Source organism: Hirundo rustica, chromosome 5, assembly GCF_015227805.2.
Source record: "Hirundo rustica isolate bHirRus1 chromosome 5, bHirRus1.pri.v3, whole genome shotgun sequence".
In the NCBI taxonomy this organism is placed as follows: domain Eukaryota; kingdom Metazoa; phylum Chordata; class Aves; order Passeriformes; family Hirundinidae; genus Hirundo; species Hirundo rustica.
The window spans coordinates 17841950-17867084 of NC_053454.1; the positions used below are offsets into that span (position 1 = coordinate 17841950).

General features: G+C 43.6%; 1 protein-coding gene across 1 annotated transcript; it reads right to left on the reverse strand.

The window, feature by feature from the left end:
- Positions 1-1833: 1833 nt before the first annotated feature.
- LGI2 (leucine rich repeat LGI family member 2) lies at positions 1834-21631 on the reverse strand. Its single transcript, XM_040065321.1, has 8 exons — positions 21447-21631; positions 21299-21370; positions 18330-18401; positions 15063-15134; positions 14444-14515; positions 13210-13379; positions 8299-8463; positions 1834-5821 (listed from the first exon to the last, which is right to left on the reverse strand). The coding sequence occupies exons 1-8, from the start codon at positions 21629-21631 to the stop codon at positions 5004-5006; spliced, it is 1626 nt and encodes a 541-aa protein (XP_039921255.1). The 3' UTR covers positions 1834-5003.
- Between the last annotated feature and the right edge of the window lie 3504 nt (positions 21632-25135).

Genomic DNA, 25135 nt, shown 5'->3' on the forward strand with positions numbered 1-25135 from the left:
GAGAAGGCTCTGGGGAGACCTCATTGAGTCCTTTCAGTATTTAAAGGATTCCTATAAGACAGATGGGGACAGACTTTTTGGTAGGGCCTGTAGCAACAGGACAAGGGGTAATGGTCTTAAACCAAAAGAGCATAAATTCAGTGTAGATGGAAGAAATTTTTTAAGATAAGGGTGGTGTAACTCTGGAACAGGCTGCCCAGAAATATGATGGCTGTCCCATCCTTAGAGATATTCAAGGTCAGCTTGGATAGGGCTCTCAGCAACTTGATGTAGTTGACAATGCCCTTGTTAATGGTGGGCATGTTGGACTCATCATCAAACAATTCTGGGGCAAGCATGGCGATGGCTTATGGGGGAATACATACTGTGGGACAGATTAGACTTTTGTGGCTGCTGTTTTAACTGCTTTCACAGTATCAGTCTCTTATTTTGTGGGGGATTTAACATCATGTGGCCAGTTGGTTTCATCGATTCCAAAGGTCAGTTTTGAAGTCCATTAGATCGTCAGGCTCACAGTTTCTCATAAAGGAGGCTGACTGTATGGGGTATGCAAGGGGTGTCAAGTGTCTGGCTTGCTAGGAAGTAAAAAAGAAACCCAACCAGTGTTAGCAGCTCATCTCCATTGCCACTGAGACAGGGAGTGAAAAAGAAATCTCAGTAATTCCTGGCTGTGAGCAGTGCTGCCAAGAGGGAGCAGTGGTAGTAGCTCATCTCTGTGGGCCAAGGGTGAGTGGGACTGAGCGTATGAGTGGAACTCTTACAGTTGTTCTCTCCCTTCTGCCTTTAGCTCGACCTTTCAAAAACACCCTGCTCTGTCTTCCCCTAGAAATTTGCTGAGGAGTGACCATCCTGCATTGCTCTTTAGGAATGCTTTCCTCTTGGCATCTTATTATGACTTTCAAGGAGTAATAGATACGTTCCAAGGAAGATTTGAAGAATGTGGTAATGGGTGAAAAAAAAATGTTCACCTAGCAAGGGCGAAGAAAGCAGGGTTAGGTAGGTGGGGAAACAGTTCTGATTTGCACTGATGATGTTTGAACTATGATGGAGTTTCAGTGAACCATGCCACAAGGGCTGCTGACTCATAAAAAGGTGGAATACCCAGAAGGAGAGCAATGATCCCAGCAATTGTATCCCATTATGGTACATCAGACATGGCTTTGATGGCACAAGCCTATAATTAGTTACAGAGTTGTGCAATTTCTGAAGAACTAAGAGGAAACAAAATAATTACCCCCTGTCTTAGTGACTGGAAGGACCAATGGACAATGCTCAATGATTGTTTTAAATAAAGTGTATTCACTGCTGATTTTTTTTTCCCCCAATTTCAGAGAAAATGTTGATGATTCAGTAGAATTTAACGAATCCTAAGAGACTTCAGAGCAAAGATCTGAAAGTCTTGGAAGTAATTTTAAGGCTTGGTTCCTATTTACTCAGCATGTAAGAAATCCACTTAAGTATCTTAAGTTTGTGTTGGTTTTTTTTTTTTTTTTTTTTTTTTTAATTATTTTGAAAATCAAGATCTCTTTACTTTGTCTTAAGAAGGAACAGCTCATGAACGAAACTGGCAGCAATAGCTGCGTTACTTACTTGTTAACACTAGATGGGGTGTAAGGAAAGGGTGAAGGGGAAAATCGGAACAGCAAAACCTTGGAGGTCCGAACTACCTCAGGCACGGAAGAAAAATTTAACTAATCTGAGCATGGCTTTCTCCACTTTGTCAAAAGCCAAACCCCATCATAAACAGACAGGGACCCGTTTGCCCACCCTATCCATTCCTCTGGCAGTGTGGATCCTCACAACCTGGATATTTTAACACGTGTGACACAACACTGTTAGTCACATTAACTGCATTTTATTCATATATTGAAAGAGTACATACACATGTCAGTAGCATAGATTGCATCAGCTCCTCTTTACTAAAAAAAGCTCAATGTATAAACAACCTTAAAATGCTCCTGCTGTAGCTAGTGCATATTAAATCAATGCTTGTATAAACTAATAATCTTTACATAGATTTATGTATTTTAGAATACATTAAAAATTATCAGTGGCATGTTCCGTTATCCTTTTTCACTGTCCTGATGGTCTAATATTTCAATGAATTATGGATATGCACATTTTATTTATGATTCAAAACAATTTCTGTTGCAGAATATAGACAATGGAGATAAACCTGTGGTTGCATTTGGAAAGTATTTTCAGTGATTAGTGATTTCTGGTTTTATGCCTACATCCTGCAGCTTATCCTTGGGAGCAGGAAGAGCAGAACAAGGCTCTTTTTGAGATCTTGCCATTGTTTAATCCTGTGAAAAGTACCATAACCTTTTCTTAATTCAACTGGTGCTTTTTGTCCTCCCTCTTAGCTGCTTTGACCTCCTGTGCACAAACTCAGCAGCACAGGCAGGCCAGTGTCTGGCTCCAGGCTCTTCCTGAAGCTGGGAGGGATGCTGAGCTCAGCTTTCTGACCAACCAACACAGCTACGCAGCAGAAGCAGCAGCCTGCCCACAGAATTCATTTCTCTCACTCTCTTCTTCTGGTCCCATCTGAATGATCTAGACTCCTGTGAATCACTTTATCCCCTTTATCAAGCCTGTCTCTGCAGAGACCATTTTAATTTAATCCAACTTGATAGCCAAGTCTCAAAATCCCCCTGGCTCTTGAAACAGTACAATCTCCTGGTATTCAATACACAAGCCTTTTTCCAGCATCCTCATGCTTCTCTTGAAGGATCCGATTTCTATAAACTAGCTTTTCATTCTGACTGATGCCCCTTCCTGAGTGATTAGAACTCACAGTTGAGCCCTAAAAGAAAGTGCTGGTGCACTGAGAAATGCCACCCTCATCAGAATATCTAACTCTAGTGAAACTTGTGTGCTTGACAGAAAAGCAATACAAAATGCTTTCCCACAACGTAGGCTGAATAGATGTTGCTTGCCAGCCATATCCACTTTAAAAAGTAAAGTGGTAACATAGTAAGAAGTTGCATTCACTGGCAGACATGAATCTCTTTGTTTTGTCAGATTTGTTAGTTTAATCCTAGGAGAGGTATTGCTAAACCCTATTGCAGAGCATTGGTTTGCATCTGCTGGTCTTGGCTGAACCACTGGGACTGACACCGCACTGGGATTTGGGGGGCAGCACTCAGCATTTTGGAGGGTGGGATGGGCCAGGTTCCCAGCATAGTTAAAAACAAAACCGGGTTGAACAACTCTGTAGGAAAAAAACTCCTAACACATAATTGAAAATCAGAATGAGTTATGTCTCTGACAGGCCAGTAATAACTTCATTTCATAGCAGAGAGGGAAAAGGTGGGGAAGATTGTGATAAGCCGGGTCACTGGTAGGTCACGACTCCTCACGGGAGTCCTTTTACATAATCCTCTTCTGCAGCATGCTTCACACCCCAGATATCAGAAAGCTTATGAGAACATCTCTGATCATAGACCATGTTTCACATGTCCAGGGGAAAAATGTGAAACTCACTCAGCAGAAGGATGGTGAGAGAGTCCCAAGTATGAAGGAATAGAGGAGAGTTTCCTTTGCTCCTCCTGCTTTATGCAAAGCCTCCCTATTATCCAAGGCAGCAGTGCAGCAGTGAGACATGATAAAACAATCTAGTAGACTAAGTGATATGGAAACTCAAAACAAACAAGAGCTTTGATACACAATTTTGTTGGGTAGGGGTGGCAAAGAACCTTTCCAGGAAAGCAGTCCCTTGCTGCTGTCCTGAGAGGCTCTGTGTGCCAGGACGGCCCTGTTTAGGATGACTGAATGCCTTGGTCTGTAACCACCCAAAACAACCAATGAAGCACAGTCTGTCCACATCCTCCTCTTTAACATTCCATGGAAAGGCAACCTGGCAACAGCCTGGACTCACACACTGGAAATCCTTCTTGGAGGCAGGATTAGCTCTAGTCTGAAACAGCTCCAACAGCTTGGTTTCAGATGACTTGGTGATACTGAAGTCACAGTTAGACTTTAGCCAGAAGGAGGATTTCCCAAATACAACTTTGATGTCCCAAACCTGAATTTATTGCTAATGAGCTGTGCTGGGGGGGAACACTAGACAACAAATCACCTCATGGAGTACAGAGGAGCTACAACGTGGAGTGCATCAGCGTCAACGTGTTTCAGGCAAAGTTTAAGCTCTGCCTTCCAGAAGGAGAGTTCACAACAGAATAACTTGTTAAACACCCAGAATCTATTGAGAATCATCAGGAAAAGTATGAATTAGGGCAAAATGGAATGGATTTCTGGAATACCTATTAAAACAGAGGGTGGGTGGGATTTGTAATTGGTTTGTTCACGGCATCATACAGATATCTGGCATTTTCCGTCTATATGAGCTTTTTAAGATCTCACAGTCCTGAAGAGACACACTCTATCTGGCTGCCCATTTACTGTGGGCTGAGCTACTTGTTATGCACAATTTGTTGTGGAAAAAAGTGAATCATGGAAGAAAAATGGCAATAGGTTTTGATTCAGTCTGCAATGAATTATAATGATTTACTGTGAACCAGAAAGAAAGATTTTGAAGAGAGAACTCAGTGCATTCTGGAATATTCCTGTTTGCTTTTACAATTCATCAGCAACCATGAAGAACTAGCTCTAATATTAAAACTTACACTATTAAAATGTTAGCTTAGGAATCAAGATAATTTTTATGCTTTATATGGCTCACTCTTCACTTTCTTTATGAGATGTCCAACTCTAGGTGGTTTTCTGGATAAAATTTACATCATTCTCTTAGATGTCAACATTAATTCAAATGCACTGCACTCCTCTTTGAATGACTGCAGATTGCGAAGTGTCTTTGAAAAAGGATAAATTGGACATGTCATGCAGTAACCAAGTAAATGCAATCCCTGATTAATATGCAAGTTTGAAAAGTTCAGAAAATGTCATCATACTCCATAGGTGCACCCTGTTTTTGGAAAGGTCTCTTTTTGTTTTGTTTGTGTATAAATGTCATTCTCCATAAATTTCACTCCAGCAGATTTTCATAAACTCAAGTCAATGATGATATGTTCAAATATTTGAGTGTTTCCTTTAAAACTAGAAGCAAAGAAAAAATCTCTTCTATCTGTTGACACAGCTGTAAAAGACCGTGGTGCTTGCACGTAGATTTCTTTAAATAATCTGAATATCTTCTTTTCACTGTCCCACTGGTAAATCTGGGAGAAGGTGTAGTCACTTCCCAAGGCTAGGTAATAATTGTTCTTGAAGGAGAAAGGCTGCAGTGTCATGGCTCCTCGGGATGGAAGAGCCTGTATTTCCACAAACTGTTTGCTATTCCATTTCATAACTCTGGAGTCACCAATGAATCTTGTGAGCGTGATGTAAAGGTCATCTTGCATCCTGAAACTCTTCACAGCCAAGACATCTTCCATGTTGGGGATTTCACTGTGTGGGACAAACTTTTTGGAGGCTTTGTTCCACTGGAGTATAATGGGCACCTGGGAACGGCTAGAGAGGATTAAATGTGATTTCCCATCTATGTCGAGAAACTCAGCATCAGTGTCCCTGAACCATTCGTGAAGTGACTGATAGGAATAAAATCCTTTGTTATTCCACTTATACACTGTTGACAAACCTGCTTTAGAGCTATCTGCTATGACAAAAAACATTTCACTGTCTATCTCAAAAAGCTCTATATCATTTGGCTTGGAAATGCGAGATACTTCAATATCCTGGAATTTGACAAACTTCGTCCAGCTTTCATCAAACTTGTAAATGTGTGAACCACCAAAGAGCTGTGCCACCACCACAAAGACTTGGTCACCAACAAGAATGGCTTTACATCCCACTATAGACTGACCTATTGCCCAAAGAAAGAAAACAAAACAACACGTATTAGCACAGCACAAGCCACCCTTTCACCACAGACTTTACCAAACCACCCCTTCCCTTTTTTTAAACTTGCACCATCTCATAATTTTGTCTTCTGCTACATGCCACCAGAGCGTCTTTTCAAGCTTTTCCTTCCCAATAACTGAAGAGATGACTTGTCCCACCCTGCAATGTGTGCAAGAATGATGTACCATAAAATGCTAATTCCTTTTTATGCAAAATACTTTTTATTTCTCTATTTGTTCAGACACATGGTCCCTAATATCCAAAACAATCATTTAACCTAAATTTTATTATTTAAAAATTACAAGAGTTTTTATCTTGCCGCTCATCAAGCATCTGAAATTCTCTTATTCTTGTAATGTCTATCTTTCCATCTTAACTAGAAGAATGAAATATAGTGTATTTTTCTTGCTCCAAAAGGGTTAGAGCCAGCTTTTTGTTACTGTACAATACTGATGCATCTTGTGGATATATCATCTGACAGCAGGATGAAAAAAGATAAATCTAACTCTGTTTCTTGTGTTAGGTATACTTGGGATTTTGTTAAACTTGAAATATTTAGGAATATTGCAGTTGCCAGATAGATCTGATCAGGCTATGATCTGTTTTGAGAATGTCAAGTTACACTAAACCAGAACCACATCAAAAAAGTAACGAGACTATTATGATAGGTGCTGTTGGAAGCAGAGAGGAATTCCGCTGTGAAGCACACAGTTTAAGTAGAACTATAGTTGCACAAGTTCTCCAATGCATCCTTCCTTGGTCAGCCACTACAGGAGATTTACCCATGGCTTTCAGAGCGTTCCTGGGGTGATCTGCCACCCTCCCGGTGTAGGAGAGCTGGGAGTGCCTTCACCTCAAGTACAGCAAGGTATCTGCAGCACAGGCACGAATGGTCGAGCTGATCATCCAGGCTCCTTCTGATCTAGTTTAATCAAAACACAAACTCTAGAAAAGCTTTCACCTGTCTCCTGTCTCCTTCTGCAGAGGACAGCAATGCTTTTCTCTTCATGTTCAGTGTAAAGGCAACCTTGACAACTAGCTCAGCTCCCTAGGCCTGTGTTGTAAAAGGTTAAATTTAGATATCCAAATGCCAAGTATTTGGTAAGTAGTGAAATTCTCTGTGGAGCTGGCTCCAGAGCTCTACAAAACATCCTTCAGGCTCTGCAAGAGGCTCCTTATGTGGCTGTGTCCCCTGGCAAAAATCTCAGGCTCATGTACCTTTCAGAGTCCAGAGCTCAAGTTCAGACCCTCTGGGGAAAAACTATGGGTGTAGACCTAGGACATAAGTCCCTGGCTGAAATGTCTCCTAATCAAGTCATTCAGAGGAAGGTGGAATACACCCGGAAGGCAGCTATCTTTGCAAATCTGTCAAACTCTCAATTTTCTTTCCAGTTTTTCTAGGGCTCAGCTATCTCTCTTTGGGCTGTTGACTTCTCAGTTTACATCCCTGGTACATATTTTACCCTAATCTACCAAATCACAATAAACCTTAAAAATCAACATTTTTCATTCCTAAAATTTCCTGACAGGGGGGTAACTTCTTGTAAACTTTTGTTAGTGACACACACAGCTTGCTGCCTATGTAGAATTCCACACCAGAGGAGGACGCAGCGTACTCTATGTCTTCCAAAATATAAGGTAGAAAACAATCAATTGCAGACAACAAGGAACAAGAGGGAAAGATGCTCCATGGATAATTTAGCTCCTGAGTCTTCAAAACCTCTGGCTTGAGGTATCTGGGAAATCAGGCAGCAGATAACAGCTTTGAAGACTCTGTCTCTGCTGTCATGGTATGACTGAGCACCACGAGTGTTGGTTAGGGACAGAACGGTTGTTAGAAAATCAGCGTTAGAACATCACCTGGCTTTTTGTCTGATCTGTAATCTGGCCAAGATGTTAATTGAGCATGTTTGTAAATTAAAAGTAAATGCTGAAGCTTTGCAGCACATCTCTTTAGGTAACAATCACAGCCTAAGTATTTCTGTCATTCAACTGGCTTCCTGGTCAGCTCACCCTATAAATACCCTTCAGACCTGTTTCCTCCCACATGCAATGGATTCTTTTTATATTCTGTTTTGTAGGCACTTTGGCAAGATCAAGTGCTCCTTCAGATTCTGCTTTAACTTGCTGCATGATTCAGGCAGTGAATGCTAAGATGGGCCATGGTGTGACTTTCATGGCAAGTGTTTGGGCCTTCAGAAAAACTTACATGGTTGGACAGAAAAAGCCTTATTTGTGTGCTACAGTAAGGTTAAATGTGCATGTATTAACAAGACATATTACTCCATGGAGTCATCCATCTCCAAACATCACTCACTTCCGTCAGCCAAGTTCAACAGAGATTCAGGACAAAACCCAACAAACTGGTCCCATCTACAAATCTTATCCATGTGAAATGCCAACAGTTCATCAGTGACTGGAATCCCAGCGTTCATATACCTGTGATATTGTCGTAACTCCTGAAATTCATTTCAATGTGATCCCACTCCAGCACCATGCAGTTCTCCATGCTGGGCTGTGCAATAGCTACAAACACATCATTCTTTGAGTTGAATGTATCCACCGAAACAGACTGGTAGGGCAAAATCTGGTGGACAACAAAATCTAGAAACATACATTTAGAATAGTTAGGATACGTCCTTGCTGGAAACAGAGTAAATGGTCACTGATTAGAATGATGTACACTGAAAAATGAGTGAAATACTCTGGATTTTGTATAACATTATCATGGAAGTATCAGTGCTCATGTTAGGCATGCAGCAACAGGGGAAACGTCTCTTGCTTTAGGTATCATGAACTGTCTTCCGGAAATGTATTTATCAAGGAGATCAAATATGTAAACAGCGAAATATTTCAGATTTTCGAACTAGGCTGGCTACCATCAGTGAAATAGAGAGAGAATTCTCTTCCCCACAGCTGGAAGTTGCTTTCCCATCAAGTGAAATGGCCTTGCTAGAATCACATTCAAGCTGAGAGACAGCAACTACCAGCTGAAGTCCAATAACTTCTTAAGTCATGCAAATTTAATCACTAGCAATTTGTGTTATGCTAAACCAGGCAGAAAGTGAAATGATATCTGAAGTTTGCCTGGGGATAACCCCATTTTGCCAAGACCGTAGACAAAATGGTGTAATCAAAAACTCAGTTAACATAATGTTTTATGGGGCATTATAATGTAGTTTAGGCATAAAATACAACCAACCTGAAAATTACTATCCAGTGGAAAACTTATCCTAGACAATAAGACTGAGAAATTGGAGCAACCTGTAAAGATTAGGAGTATAACTCCAGAATTAAAGAACTTTTTCTCAAAAATTAAGTGCCTTTGTAGACTTAATTCGAAAATTCACCCTGCGGTATGTCAGCAGTCACCACAGAGCCAGTCTGGGCAAAGTGAGGAGACTTGGGTCTGAATTTGACATTTGACCAGACAGCTGTGCAAGATCTCTATTATCAGGAAAAAAAACATGGTGTAGCAGAGCTGACAAAGCCCTCAGGTCTAAAATGTGGTAGGAGGCCTGCATTGAAGTAATGTATGGATACAGATATGTAGAAAAGGAAAGAGATTTTCTCTATGATGGCATTTCTGTGCAGAACCACGCACTGCTCTGTTTTAAGCTCCATTTGCTACATGCCTTCACCATGCACTCCTGTGTTGGAAGGGCCTGAGCATCCAGGGATTTTGGTGAAATGGTAATTAAGTCCTCACTCGAGTCCCTTATTTTGGTGCATTATGAAATAATTGCTTCTGAATGAAGAACACTCTGTTTCTGCATGCTTGAAAGACTTGCCCTTGAGGAGTTACACTTGTGGAGAATAAAGATAGATGACTACCATTAAACAAACAGAGCAGATTCCACAGCTGTGAAAGAAATGACAGTCTTCATTCTTCGAGGGACTATTATAAATAGAGCTTGGGGTTGGTTCATAAATGCTGGTAGGCAAACAAGAAAGTTATCTTCATTCTCCCTGGGAAATTAAAAGGGCTGGGGAAAACTGACACTGACATATGCAAAAAGTAAAAGCAACTGACCAGTTATAAAAGGTAGCTAAAGGATGGAGCAATAGTAGATACAGTCACAGAAAACAAAAATATTTTTAAAATATTGAGGAAAAGACCCAAAAACTAATCCTGAAAAGACATCTGTTGAAATCTGAACAGTTGTGAAACACTTTGGGGGAATCTGTGAATTGAAACAAACCAGTCTGTATGTGAAAATGGGTAGGGAAATAATCTGTAATCAGTAAAAAGCATTAAATGTTGGTTTCAGCACCAACTGGAAATACCAGACTCTAATGTAGAGCAGGGTTACGCAGTGAAAGTTGCTGACACATCAGGGTTGCAAAAAATTTAGGCCTTGGGGCCTTGATTTAATTCTACGTATCTTGCTGTAATGCTAGAAAAAGCTAGTGCAGTAAATACAGGATTGGGGAAAGAGGCCTTTTCCAATATCTTTCTCTTTTAAGCTGGATCCCCTGGATGAGAGCGGGCAGAGGACACAGCCCACGCTTTCCCCCTTTGCTGCTGGCTGCATGAGCTGTCCCTCTATCCCTCCCACCCTGCACACAGTTTTGCTCTCCCTGTCTCAAGACACATGGTTTTCATGCTGTTTTCTGCTGGCTGAGAGTGGGAGTGTCCCCCTGTCCTCTCTTCTCCCTCTGTGGTTGAACTGGCATCATGGTGTCATGGGTGAGAGACCCAACACTTTTATTGGGCTGATTTTCCTTCTGGCAGCTCTTGCTCAGGCTGATCGCAGCACACAGGAGCACTGATGCCAGCACAGGAGAGGAGGAGAGTGCAGGGAACATTGGAGGACGTTAAGGAAAACTGCTCCGAAACCCTCCTCACATCCCTTCCTCCCTGCAGTGGATACTTCTACTCTGGATGAGGCTACCCAGGACCTGAGTGTGCCAGCAGGGAGTGTTAACCATCCTTTCCCTTCTCCCACTACAGGAGATCTCCAGCACAGGAGCAAGAATGGAGCAGCACCTATTAATTTGCAAGCTGCCTCCCTTCCAGACAGCAGGGAAAGAGAAGACCACCTCCAGAAGGTGGTCTTCAGACCTGTTTCCTCCTACATGCAATAGATTCTTTTTATAATCTGTTTCAACAGAAATCTCCTCTTCCAATCCCATCTAGGTAAAGAAAGGGGAAAACAAGCTTCCAAAGCTCGGGGAAATGATCCCTGCCTGCAGGTCTGGGTCCCAGGCAGGCACATGGCCTCTTTCCAATGGCTGTGGGAGCCTGAGGCCTGTTTTCCAGTCTCCTGAGAGTGAGTTACATGTTCCCCTGTGGTGCTCACAGCCACAGCACAACCCCCTCACACACTGTTGAGGAAGAAAGACAAGAAATGAAGTGAAATGGGTTAACCTGCTTCCATGATGGAAGCACTGAGAAATGGAAAAGACGGATGCTGTCACAAAAAGAGTTAAAATGAAGGCAACCAATACTGTCAATCACTTTCTCTGTGAAGAAACAACGGGACAATTTTGTTCTTTGCTTTTTTATTTTAAATTTTCCAACACCTCTTTCCATCTCTCCTGTTACCATTGTAGCAGCTCAGCTGATGCAATGAGCTGTTTGAGCCAACAAGAAACACATTTTACCAAGCAAACTGCTTTGTTACCACATCCTGCATCCAGTCATGCTCGACACAGAGTACTGGAGACCAGAAATGATGGAAAGTCTGATCCCACCTGGCAAAGGAGGGAAATACTGTACTAAAGACTAGCCTGCATTGAAGAGGTTTGCAGAGCCCTGCCCACCATGGATTGGGAGAGGAGAATACACCTGTGGGGTACATTGCTTTACTTAGAATACAGTATATATTCTAAGCCTGTGACTAATCAATCCTCAAGGAAGAAACGGGCATATTTACACTCCCTTTGGATCTGGGGGAGGCGATGGCAAAGGAGAAAGCGGCCTGACACCACAGACCACCAAGGTGATACGGAACAGAGTATGACAGCTACATTCTGTGCTGTGGGAATGCTTCTCTGGGGCCATTTGAACAAATGTTCAGCTGGGCAATCCTTGCCCCATGGAATGCCTTTGGTGCCCAAAAACTCTGCAGCACATGAAATTAGGTTTATGTCTGGTGTAATTTCACTTACAGCAGACAAAGGGAGAATGTTAAGGGTGAATTTTGCCTGGAGCAACTTTACAGTGTCCAGATATTAAAAAAGTCACCGGGGCCGGTAGGTCAGGATAGGTTTGAGGACCAGGTAAGGCTTTCTGTTGTACACTGTTAGTGCTGCACGATCGCTTAAGCCAGATTGCAATGAAGTAAAGCCTGCTTTTACTTTGCATTGCTGCGTCTCGGTGATTTGGCAGACATTAGAGTGTAACTTTGGTGTGGTTCTAAACTTCCTCTCTGAACAGCTCTGCTGTGTTTGACATCCTTTTATGCAACAGATTATTGCGCTTTACCTCCACTGCTCTTCTGACATAATTTTGAATTCTGAGTTCATTTTCTTTTCATTCACATATTGCCATCAAAGCACCTTTCATACCTTCTCCTGAAATTTCATTTTACATTACTAGTAATCAGCTTTTCTCTTGTTTTTTAATAATAATGACTGACTTGATGACAGATGAGAACTTGCACACCTTTGATATTACTGTCTAGAAAATAGGCAGAGCGCTGACATCCTATTCAAAAAAGATGAAAAACAATACCTGTAGCTGATATTTTCAGTTATATGATGTGACTACATTTAAAGATAGGTAAGTGCAGAAGTTTGGGCATAAAATATAAGCATAACCACATGCAAATTTCTCTTTGCTCCCTTCAGCATGCTTTACATTACCTTAAAAAATAAAAAAAATCAAGATCCTAGACAATAGTCAGAATATTATTGGACTTTTCAACTTAATGGAGTTCCATGAAGAACTTCCGGCACTACTGCCACCATCTTTGATGCTAATAAATCATGATTTATCAAATAGAGATAACAGCTATAGCCACATTTTTGAACTTATTTTCATTGCCTTCTGCGAAATACAGAGGTTTTAGGAAACTCATCAGCCGTAACTATATGGCTTTATTCCACATAATAGAAAGCATTTTGTGATGAAGATTAAGCCACAAAATGAGTCATAATCAAGTCTTTTAGAATATGAATAAGCAGAGCTCTTCTCCCATTATCACTTAATCCAAATAAAAAGTCAGTACTTAGTTTGGCTTCTAAATGTAATTTTCCCATTTTGTACTTGTTCTAGTACTTGGAAGTGCTTTGTATATAACCCTTTCCTCCCCCCAGGTCATGCTCATAGAATTGAAAGGGTATTATCTAAACTTCTGATATTTAACCATTTGTAGTGTGCTTAGAAATATACATTCTGAATACCTGTAGTGGTGCATTCATAATCAAAACTTGTCACATCATTTAACTTCTTATCCTGATATTCTGCTGGACCAATACACAGGACATCAGAAACAGTGGAATTTGTCATCTTTAACCACAAAAACAACCACTTGGCTTTGCAGTCACACTCAAATTTATTTCCCCTTAAATCTCTAAAAAAACACACAGAAATAAACATATTTGAAAATGTTGACAGCAATATGAGTACTATAGAACTGTCATAACCTTGGCATGCTGAATTTCAAAATATCTGACTATCCTTGAATTGCTCTGAAATGAAAACAGGGAATTTTCTTAAATTTTATTTGGACTCCTTATTTATGAGCTTTCTTTCACTGAGTTTTTTGAAAAACCATTGCAGTCTGTGGTCATATATAATCAAGTAATAGAACACTGTGATTCATGTGTAAAGCTACTTTTTAAATAATTTTTCATGGGATGAAGACTGTAATGTAATACATCCCAACATTCGGGTTGTCTGCTGCAAGCCTCCTTTGCACCATTTACTACTGGCACAGATATTTCCCATTCCTTCACTAAACTGTTCCAGTACTGCTGGTTGACAGAGCAGCTTTGCAGATGTAAAATACAGATGTAAGGCTTGTATTTTTTGAGTCACTGCTGATGTGGGGTCAATTTAACTTCTTTCTGCTAATGTATCTGCAATTTCAACGTTGTACTTGTTCTTTGATCCTTTGGCAACTTCTGTGACTTATGATTTTACTTTGCCATTTGGAAGAGCAGGGCCAAAAAATAGGGGAATCCTAGTTATACAGGGAAATACCGACAGAATGTCAGCAATGTGCTACAATTACACTGAAACAAGGAAAATAAGATTTTTAATTTTTTTTTAACTAATTCCTTGTACTAAAATAATCTCAGGGAATATGTAATAATAATAGAAAAAGGTGTTCAGAGAAACTGTGGTTTTAAAATTCATTGTCTCCCTTTCTCTAAAGCACAATTTACATGAGACCTCAGAAAGAAGTACAATAACACAAGCTATGCACAGCATCACAAGAAGGAACAGTGATTTAAGAAATAGCAGTTACTTTGGAAGAGTGTATCAAGCAAACAATTATAGAATGAAAAAAAGCCAGAACAAAACAAATACACTTTTCTTTCATGAGTAGATACCAGATACATCACCACACACCCAAAACCTAAAACTGAGGGCAAAAGTGACAGAAGCAGTAGAAGGATTCTCATTACTTACAGTTCAATTAAAGAATCTAAATCACTGAAGACATCCCTTGGCAGAGCTTTGAGATGGTTATTGGCCAAAGAACTAGAAAAGAAAGTTAAAGCTTAAAATCATTGCTATCTCTTATCTTGCAATTCTTACCAAGTGTGAGCTCACTTACAGGTTGTTAATTATCCGGTACTGTCCAACCACTGGCTCTGTTAGAAGTTACCAGGAACAAGCATTAATTATTCTCATTCAAGAATGGAGATTGCTTGAAGTTCACATAAAAGTAAAATATTTATAGCTCCCCCCCCCCCCCCCCCCCCCCCCCCCCCCGGTGCAAGTGTAACCCACAGAGCAATCACAGAGCACGCTGAAAAAAAGCAGGAATGTTAATCATGAGTAGGCAGTGTGGTGATGGTGGAGGTACCAGTGACATCCCATCCCGTGGGCAGCCCAATGTGTGGCAGTGCTGCCCAGGCAAGAATTGCTCTAAGGCTGGTTCTTTGTTTATGGAAGGCATGTTGTTGACAGCAGGAGGAAGCTGATACAGAGGGAAGTGAAGCTTTCCGTATAGCAGGAAAACCAGTGGTCTCCCATGAGAATTTTGTTCAAGTAGAAATTACTCTCAAAGTATTAAATAACTTACAGGTGAGTCAGGTCACGAAGGCCACGAAATGCATTCCTTGAAATCGTTTCAATTTTGTTTCCTTCAATAAATCTAGGCAAAAAAAAAAAAAAAAAAAAAAAAAAAAAAAAAAAAAAAAAAAAAAGCTTTAAGTGACATCATTATTAGCATCACAATGCTTTAAGCTATTGTTGCCAGATGCAGCATATTTCTGGGCAGCTCCTTCAGACTGAAAGGTGGGAAGTCTCAGTAGAGCTGCTCATTTTTCTTTTTCCCCTTTCCTTGGGCAGATAGCAAAGAACAATGCAAGTACCTGGAAGCATAAGGGGGACAGCACGACACAAATGTCCAGCAGAAATGGAACAAGGCAAAAAAAAATTATTCCTCTCTTGGTAATCCTCTCAGGATGTGTTGTGTGAGGCAAGAAACCTACGTAGGAGACTCTCCTGAGGCAGACTTTAGAAGCTAAAGTCCTACCTTCCCCTCTCACAAATCACCAGCATTTTCAAAGCAGCAGGCAGCACAGCGGTGCCAGGGCTGCCCAGGCTGCAGAGCTGCTGTGATGGGAGCTCCCACACACACAGTGCCACCTCCACACCCACACAGCCCTGACCCGAACTGTGCACATTTGACATCTGCGCAGACAGCAGGACCACTGCCTCGGTTTAGTTCTGTCTGCCACAGTTCAGCTCTGTCCAGCTGGGACCTCTCCTCTGCAGGGTGCCAGCTGCACCAAAGTCACGGCCCTGTGCACTGGGAGAACAGTGACAGGCACATATCGATTCCAGCAGCATGCTGCTCCTCCTGACTGCATGTCAGCATTTAAAGAAAGAGCTGATATTTGAGCATCCTGACCCCTGAGCACTTGAGGACGCATCCCTAAATACACCATCATCCCTGCAAAGTGATTGCAGCCAGGCGGCCATCAAGATATTGCCTGAAACAGCTGTAGCTGGATGAAGACAACTGAAGGCTGAGTTTATAAAAGGCTTATGAAATGAAAGTGCCTCCCTTATTCCTAGGCAGCTCTGTTTGCCCTCCAGAGAAGTTAGAGGAAAAGTGCTATGAGACAAGGTCTCTTCTCAAGAGAGTGAAAATGGAAATGCAAGGGATGACAAGTGCTCTTGGTTCTGCAGTATAGGTGTAGGAAAAATCCTTCATGAAGTGACTGGGGCCCTGTCTGCCAGCACAGGGTGCAGATGAGAAAGTGTTGTGTCTATGTGGGAGATGTCAGAGGTGGGTCAGTCCTTGCAGGGCTGTGTGGAGCCACAAATTCAGCCCAAAAGAGCAGAGAGCCACCCCGCCTTCTGACACCCTCACTGGCATCTGTCATCTTTGCACAGCACCAGCTCAGTGGTCCATGCAAATAAACAAGGCTACACTGCAACAAGCTGGAACTCAAGAATTTGCCAGATTCTTGAATCACCAAGCCTGGCCTCCAAGAGGTACCACTCTGGGAATTTCAGTCTGTTCACTAGCAAAGCTCCTGTCTTTTTCAGGTCTGTCTTATGCAGACTCTGTACACAGGGTCAGTTTAAGGGTGCACTGGATGCCACTAGGAGTGCTGCAAGTGCAGCAGGACACAGCTGGAGATACATTATCTATGTATAGGTAACAGCTGTGGGTGCTCCCCAGCTGCTCTTCAGCCAGAGACTTTAGCTTTGTACACACAAACACTTGACATTCCTGTTTGTCAGTGAGGTTTCCTTCTTTACAAACTCTGATCCCTGGTAACTAAGAGACATGAGTTATGGAAATTGCACTCATTTTACTGCCTGCATGGCCAAAAAAACCAAATGACAGAGAAAGGCCACTCACTTCTCAAAAGGTGGAGGGGTGATTGGTTGGGAAGAGGGAAAGCTCTATGGAATCAGCAGAAAAGGCCACAAAACCCACAACCATTAACTGAGACCACTCATTCAGCTGCTAAAAGAATTTGAAACTGTAAGGCTTTACCAGTCTTCCTCCAGCTCCCTAGCTTGCAGCTGGTGGTCAGGGGCAGAGATTTGCCCTTTGACCATCTGAGGAGAGCAGGGTGTTTCATTCAGACGGGGATCTGGTTGCAGTGCCCAGTACAACTACCACGATGTATGCTATGCTTCTGGGACAAGCCCATCTGCGCTTAAAAGCAGGCCACTAATGGTACAATGGAAAATGTTTTTCTTCCTTTTTACAAATACTGCAAATAACTTTTTTCCTGTAGACACAAGGAAAAGAGAGTGCTCAGATAACTTGCTATCTCTGAAAAATCCAGATGTAGCTGAATCATGGATTTTAGCATATACCATTTACCACTAGCTGCAAATTCCATTGTTGGCTACTCCACATGTACCAGAGTATTAACCCTGAATATACCCCACCATATTATCTATTTGTCTTCAAGATTTTAGCAAGAGTCAGTTTTATGAGCATTGCTCTTCCTGTGGAAAAGGACAAATGTTTTCCAAAGGTACATTTCAGCTTGGAAAGGTGAGTGGGGTAAGGATTTTTTTCAGGTTGTATTGGTAGTTTCAAACACACCAGCTCATACTGAGTAACACAGAGAAATGCCATCCTTTGGAGTGTGAAGGGAGGACAACCTTGTACCAAGGCTAATACTTTTTTATAAAAGAAAAATGAGTGAACTAAAAAAAAAAAAAAAAAAAAAAAAAGGACCAGAAAAAGAAAGAAATGTAAAAATCAACTAAGTGAATGATATAAACATAACAAAAGGAGAGTTAAATATTTTTAATTAATAATATAAATAATTACAATAATTTATATTACATTTATATTAAATGTATGTTTATGCATTTATAATTAATTAAATAAAGATAAATTCTATGGACATTAAATAGGGTATCAGAAAAAAGGCAAAGTAGGAGACAAAAGTTGTGAAAAGAGAAGCAGAATCAGTGTTGTTCTGGTCAGTACACCATTATTCTGCAATTCCTGCTTGGGCCACCCATAGGTCAGGTCAGGCTGCTCTACATCTTGCCTGAGGTTCAAATCCCCTGCACAGGGGTGGCACTGTTCTGGAAAGCCAAGACCAGCTCTTGCTAAGCAATGCCTTTTTGGTATGCTGTAATTGCACAGAGACACCTTGCATTCACAGCTTCTTTCAAAAATGCACTGTAACATCTGAAAAAGCATCAGCCACCATAAAGAATATTTGCACAGGAGTGGAACATAAATCCTTCAGCTCCCCTGCTCTTGGGAATCACAGTAAAGACCAAGACTCTGCAGCAGAAGTCTTGGCAACTTATCAAAAAATCTTTATTTATAAAGGACATAAAATACCAAACTTACAGGTATTCTAGATGGAAGAGACCAGCAAAGGCATCATCGCGTATAACAGTGAAGGAGTTGGAGTTCAGCAAGCTGAAAATGGAGAACAGGCATTAGGAAAACACATTAAAACTTGACACACTGGATTATGCCTGTTGTGTTTATTGCCCATGACCAAACTAATCTTACTGACTCGAGCCCACATCATCCCACCAAGGCAGCACACATAAAATACTGTGGAACAGTCTATTGAAAAAAAAAATTAAAGTCATTACATGACAGTAGTTAATGTCCACTACTCCCCAGGAAAAATGCTTGCTGTGCCATTGACCTTGGCTGAATGCAACCTGGTCCTCAACTCTACGGTCCACTGAGCAGAGCAAGTCATCATTAGATGGCAGGTCTGCTGAGTGTGGCCCCATCCACTCAACACCCCTCCCGCCCCACTGACAAATTTTAAGAGCCCACCTCATCACTAATCCTAAGCTCCCAAGCACCAGCTCTCATTTCTGCAGTCACAGTGGGCCAGTGCTCACTCATTCCATGCTCCCAAGGGAATGCTCCAAGCCTGACCTGCAGATGAGGCACAGCCTGCAGTGTGGGAGGACAGCAGCCAGCTTGTCTGCTGGAAACACAGACACATCCAAACCACCGAGACAGAGAATCCTGCTATCTTATAAAGCAAAGTGCCGTGTCCTCAGGCGGTGAGGAAGAGCTGCAGTGCTGCCTCCTCCAGGCACTGCCTTGCCCTACTCCCGTGTGAACTTCAGGGACAAAACGTGTTAGAGCTGCGCCAGAGAGGCTGTCACCTGAGCCAGCACAAGACAGCCAGGGAGGTTATGGAGGCTTTGCCAGCAAAGTTCATTCCTTGCTGTATTAAGGCACAACAGCAGACAATCTCCAAGTGTTGATGTTCAAAGGCAGAGAGGGCAATGTCCTTTCAAGAAAATAGCAAAACTTCTTATTTGGTCTAAAATATTAACACTTGATAATTATTTCAAGAGAAATAATTTTAATTTTTGGAAAATCTCAGAATTTTCCCCTATGAATGAATATGTCTGCACTAATTGCTTTATTAGAGCAACTGATTAATCTTCCTTTTGTATGGTTTTAGGCATTTTACTAAAATTAATTTAGAAGACTAATGAACATGAAATGCAAACCTTCCCTGTGATCCCTGGATATTATGCTAATACTAGACAAATGCTCCTTAAATTATCCCAAAGAAATGTGACAAAGATGAAGACCACCATCAAAAATAAATCCTTGCGTTACTATTCTACCATGATTACTGCCACAGAAGACATTACCATGAGGTGCCTATGTGCTCAATTATGCATGCAGCTCTTTGTTATTTAATTGGTTTTTTCTCATGTTTTAAGGAAAAAGTTACAAATTACACTGAACAACAGAATTTGTGAGTGCTCAAGGTGGTGGTGGTGATAAGCTCCTCTTGCTCCCACATCTGACTTACATGTAAAGTGACATGAGCAACTTCTGCCTTCCTCAACAACCCACCTCTGCCCTACCACCCTACACAGCCCAACGTCTCCAGAAAATCTACAACCACTAAGAAAAAGGGACCATCTTCATCTGCTCTTCCTCTCTCTTCCTAGTACCACCGTCCAAACCAAGAAAGATTCCTTCCCCTAGCTCTAATTTTCCACCCACAGCTTCTCCCTCATGGATTCCTCCCTTTCCTTCCCAGCTGCCACAGGTCGTTTTTTGCCACCATTTATTGGCAGGCAAGGTTCTCGTGCCCTCTGCAGGGGGCTTGGTGCTGACCCCCAACTCTCACAGAAACTTGGGTTTGGGACCAGTTTCACACTAAAGGAGGTGAAGGCTTCCACCCCTTGCTTTGCCCACTTCCCCCCAGCATTTTGCACAGAGTGCTGCCCCTCCCAGTAGGAAGACAGGGCTTTAAGTCAAAGGAGATGGGGTGCCCAGGGAGAGGAGCCTCGCCATCAGCTACCACATGCCTTTATAGGCTATCTCTTGCTAAGATCAGTTTTAACATCTAATTCTGTGGCAAGCACTCAGCCTGGGTTTCTGGCAGGCTTTGGATCTTTTTGCTGAATTTTCCTTTGCAGCATATCTTTGCCTGGGGGGTGGTCAGTCAGTCCTTTTGGGGTGGAGGAGTGGAGGGCCTGCTTGGGATCAGGCATTCCGGGCAGGCTGCACGGGGCTAGCCAGGATGCAGGCTGCTGCTCAGCTTTGCTGCAGACTACCAGAGAAGTGAGTATCCAGGCTCCCCAGGGGGCTTGTACCGCAGTCCATGTCTTCCCTACTGCCTCCTAGGACAGCTAATTTAAGCAAGTTTGGGTAAGCTCCTGGAGCAGGAGGCACACACCTAACTGCAACGTGGGCACGACCAACCAGCTTGCCTGGGGTCAGGAGGGAGCAATGGCTGCAAAGAGCTGGGAGCTGGACCGCTGTCTCCTGGGACAGAAGGCGTCTGAGGGGCCACCCTCCAAGTGGCATGCTGAAGCACGGAGTCATGCTGCAGACAGCACCAGCACTTCACGCACGGAGAATTCCCTCTGAAGCGTGTCCTGGAAGCCTCTGCTCACCCCATTGTGCCCACAGTATCACAAAGCCAGTGCCAGACTCCTGGGCACAAAGTGAGCAGGACTGAGAGCCACCACCACATAACTCCGGAGGACGAAACTCAGCCTTAAACTTACTAAAGCTGAAGTTTAAAAAAAAAAGTGGAACTTAGGGCATCGTAAAACATTTTCCCCTCCTTTAGTCACATAAATACACATTTTATGAAGTGGCTTCTGAACAGAAAACGCATCCCTGAGCATAAGTTATGAAACAGCGTACACGGGGGAACTGTGCGAGCTGTGTTCTCCCGTTTTCTCCCTTTCTGCAAAGGAAAGGGAACTCTATTTAGGAGAAACCGGGAGGCTCTATGCTTAAAGGGACTCTATTTAGGAGGAAGGGATGAGGTGCTACTCGGCCGTGCTCCTTCCCAGTGCCATACTTACAGCAGCTGCAGGGAGGGCAGGTGGGAAAACATCCTGTCCTTGACTTCGGAGAAGGTCCCGTTGACCAGGCTCCTGCAAAAAGAGATGCCGCCCGTCAGGCGGGACCGCCGCGCGTCCCCCGCGCCCCCTCGGCTGGTCCCGCACTCACAGGGAGCCCAGGCCGGCGGGCAGGCTGCGCGGAGCCCCCGCCGCGCCCACGCACAGCGCCGACTCCCGCCAGCAGCTGCAGGGCGGCCCGCAGCGCGGCGGCCTGCGCGGGGCGGCGGGCGGCGGCAGCGCCAGCAGGGCGGCGGCGGCGCAGAGAGCGGGCAGGAGCCGCGGCGGGATCGCCATCCCGGCACCGCCGCCGCCCGCCGGCCGCTCCCCGCCGCCCCCCGCGCCCTGACATCAGCGCGGCGGGCGCCGCCTCCGCTGCGGCGCCGGGGCGCGGAGGGGGGAACCCGGCGGGCGGGGCGAGGCCGGGCCAGGCGCGGCGGGGGCTCCTCGCCCTCCGCCTCCCCGAGGGACAGAAGGCGAAAGCCCCGCGGGAAGCCGAGGGCCTGCGCGGCCCCCCCCCGGGGTGATGCTCCAGGGTGATGCCACCCCAGAAAATCGGGGGGAGCGCGGAGGTGCCGGAGCGTGTCTAGAGAAGGGCAACGAAGCTGGTGAAGGGCTTGGAGCAAGTCCTACCAGGAGAGGCTGAGAGAGCTGGGGGTATTTAGCTCGGAGAAAAGGAGGTTCGGGGAGGGGGGGGATTTATTGCTCTTTACAATTAACTGAAAGGAAATTTTAGTGGGATGGATGTAGTCTCTTCCCTCGGGTAATAAGTGATAGGTCAAGAGGAAACGGCCTCAGGCTGCCCCAGAGGAGGTTTAGATTGGACGTTAGGCAAAGTTTCTTTACTGAAAGATTTTTCAGGTACTGCAAGAGGCCGTTTGGGGAAGTGGTGGAGTCACCATCCCTGGATGTGTTCAAAAAGTCACAGAATCGTGGAATGGTCTGGGTTGGAAGACATCTTAAACATTTTCTAGTGCCAAATCTCCTGCAATGTCAGCTTTCACTAGACTTGGTTTCTCAGAGGCCAACCCAACTTGACCTTAGACACTTCCAGGGATGTGGCGCCCACAACTTCTCTGGGTAACCTAATGTGTAGGTGTGGTGCTTAAGGACATGGTTTAGTGGTGGACCTGGCAGTACTGGGTTAGTGATTGGGCTTGATGGTCTTGTCTAACCATAATGATTCAAAAGTTCTAAGACCAATTCAAGGGATGTCTAGATCATGAAAGAAGCAAATGGACGATGACACCACACAATTCCAGCTGCTTTCCAGTAGTATGTGTGTGTTGTGTACGCATTAATCGAATCGTGTTGTATCTGAATGCTTGAAAGGTTTCAGAACTGCACTAAAACCACATTTGAGGTGCCCTGATTTGCATGAGACACATATTGCTCATCAATAAAAGAATTAGTCTTGTAACTTTGTGTTACAAGTTACTTGTCTTGTAATGTCAAACTTTTGGTAACTTTTGTTACTTTTTGTAACTCTTGTAACCTTCACTGTCCTTTGTGTTCGTGCTTCTCGGTTTGCATGGGCCAGTGGCAAACTTCCCGTGTCCATTTCCACTGCTGCAGCTTGTGCCTGCTGCCCCCCATCGCCCACACAGTCCAGCAGAGCCTCCTGTTAGGTGGTTGAAGACAGCAGTGAGACTCTTCTTCTTCGTGCTGTGCAGACCCAGGTCTCCATCTCCACCCATACACAGTCCCTGCAGCAGGCAAAAATTCAGAAAGTGTGAGCAACACCTGAGCTAGCGGTTTAATTAATTTATCATCTGATTAGGCAGAAACAAGACAGAGAAATTGTTTGAGGTCAGTGTTGGTCCCAGTTTTCTTTGCCTTGTTTAATCTTTTCAGTGATTTTAATGATTTGCATAGTACATCTCTTTGCAGGAGCTGTTATGCACCACATCTGCATCTTAATTCTATAGCCACAATAATCTAAGGATGTTTATTTCATTGGCAAGCAGACAGAAATTGTTGTGAACCATTAAAGCTGCTGCATTTCCTGTCATTCTCTTACAGCTGGGTCTCTGGTGTTTTCTCCTGATGTCATTGAAAATGACAGAAAAAAGAATATTAAAAATTTTAAGAACACTATCAGAAATCAAAAGGTTTTTTTAACTGCCTCTCACAGCATCCTTCTGGACAAAATTTCCTCCATGTAGCTAGAAAAGTCCATAATAGTGTGTGAGAGCAGCTGACTGACAGGCTGGGCTTGAAGTGTTACAGTAAATGGGGTTACATCAGACTGGCAGCCAGTCACCAGTGGGGCTCCATAGGACTTCATTTTAGGGCCAGAGCTCTGTAAGGTTTTTATAAATTATTTGAACACAGGAAATTAATGTACATTAAGTAAGTTTGCCAGTGATACTAAACTAGGAGGAGCTGTGGACTCCTCCAGGTTAAAGAGGCCCTGCAGAGAGATGTGGTAAGACCAGCGGGCTGGCAGTCACCAAGCGTATGAAATTTGACAAGAGCATGTGAAAGATTCTTCACCTGAGACCGGTGATCCTCCTTATATGTACAAATCAGAGGATGAGAGCCTGGAGGATAGTCCTGTGGAAAGAGATCTGAGGATCCTGGTCAGTGAAAAGCTGGATATGAGCCAGCAGTGCCCTGGCAGCCAGGAGGGACAACCTTGTCCTGGGGGGCATCAGGCACAGCATCACCAGCCAGGCAAGGGAGGGGATTGTCCTACTCTGCTCTGAGCTGGGGCAGCCTCACCTCCAGTGCTGGGGGCAGTTCTGGGCACCACAATGTAAGAAAGGATATAAAGCTTTGAGGCTGTGTCCAGAGGAGAGCAACCAGGATGGTGAAAGATCTTGAGAGCCAAGTTAATGAGGGGTGGCTGTGGTTGCTGGGTTTGTTTGGCTTGCAGAAGAGAAGGCTGAGGGGTGACTTTCAGCTTCCTCAAAGTGTTAGCAAAGGGGCAGATGTTGAACTCTCTGGTGATCAGTGACAGGACACAAGGAAATGGAATGAAGCTGCATCAGGGGAAGCTCAGGTTGGTGTTAGGAAAAGGGTATTAACCCAAGTGGTCCATCACTTTTCCCCAGGGAAGTTGTCATGTCTCCAAGCCTGACAGAGTTTGAGGAACATGGATCTGGATGCCACTTAGTTGTATGGTTTTGTTTTAGGTAATCCTATGAAAAACGGGGAGTTGGACTTGGTGATCCTTATTGGTTCCTTCCAACTCGAGTTACTCTATGGTTCTATGAAAGAGACACAATAACTTCCCAAAACAGCAACAAAGTAATGATGTTCCCATGGACCAGAAAAGATATTCCTCCATGAAGTGTGACTGCTGTCGCTGTCCAGGGATGCCACTTTGGGAAGCCTTTGATACATTCATGCTTTCCAAGTGGCACTTGGCATTCCGTCAGGAAGCACAGCTTCAGGACTCAGTATTGCTACAGGGTTCTAAATGCCTACAAATTCCATGTTGGTATGTAAAGCACCTTCTCTAAAAGACACAAAGCTAGGACCCCAACTCAGTTCTTCAACTTTCACTCACGCTAAGCTGTTTCCTCCAACATCTAAAAATCCCAGGACACTTCAAAATGGAAAACTATTTACCTGCTAGCACTGCCCACAACTAATTTTGCAGACAACGTGTCTTCCAATTTAACTGATTTAAATGCAATTTATGTGGTGATCCTCTCTGTCTCCCCATGGAAGAAGAAGGATTCTCTCCTGTTGTCTCCATCTGGGTTGTTCCGTGCAGCCTCACTGCAGCGTCCCTGCTGTCCACAGTGAAGGGCTGCCAGGCACAGACCACCCTTGCTGGTGGTCTTGAAAGTG

What these genes read in the sequence shown, in the direction of transcription:
- LGI2 (XM_040065321.1), bottom strand. Translation starts at nt 21,631, where the DNA reads ATGGCGATCCCGCCGCGGCTCCTGCCCGCTCTCTGCGCCGCCGCCGCC. An exon ending in CTCTTCCATCTAGAATACCT is followed by an intron (nt 15,135 to 18,329) that starts GTAAGTTTGGTA and finishes TTTTTTGCCTAG; the next exon opens with ATTTATTGAAGGAAACAAAA. An exon ending in CTTCGTGACCTGACTCACCT is followed by an intron (nt 14,516 to 15,062) that starts GTAAGTTATTTA and finishes TTTCTTTTCTAG; the next exon opens with TTCTTTGGCCAATAACCATC.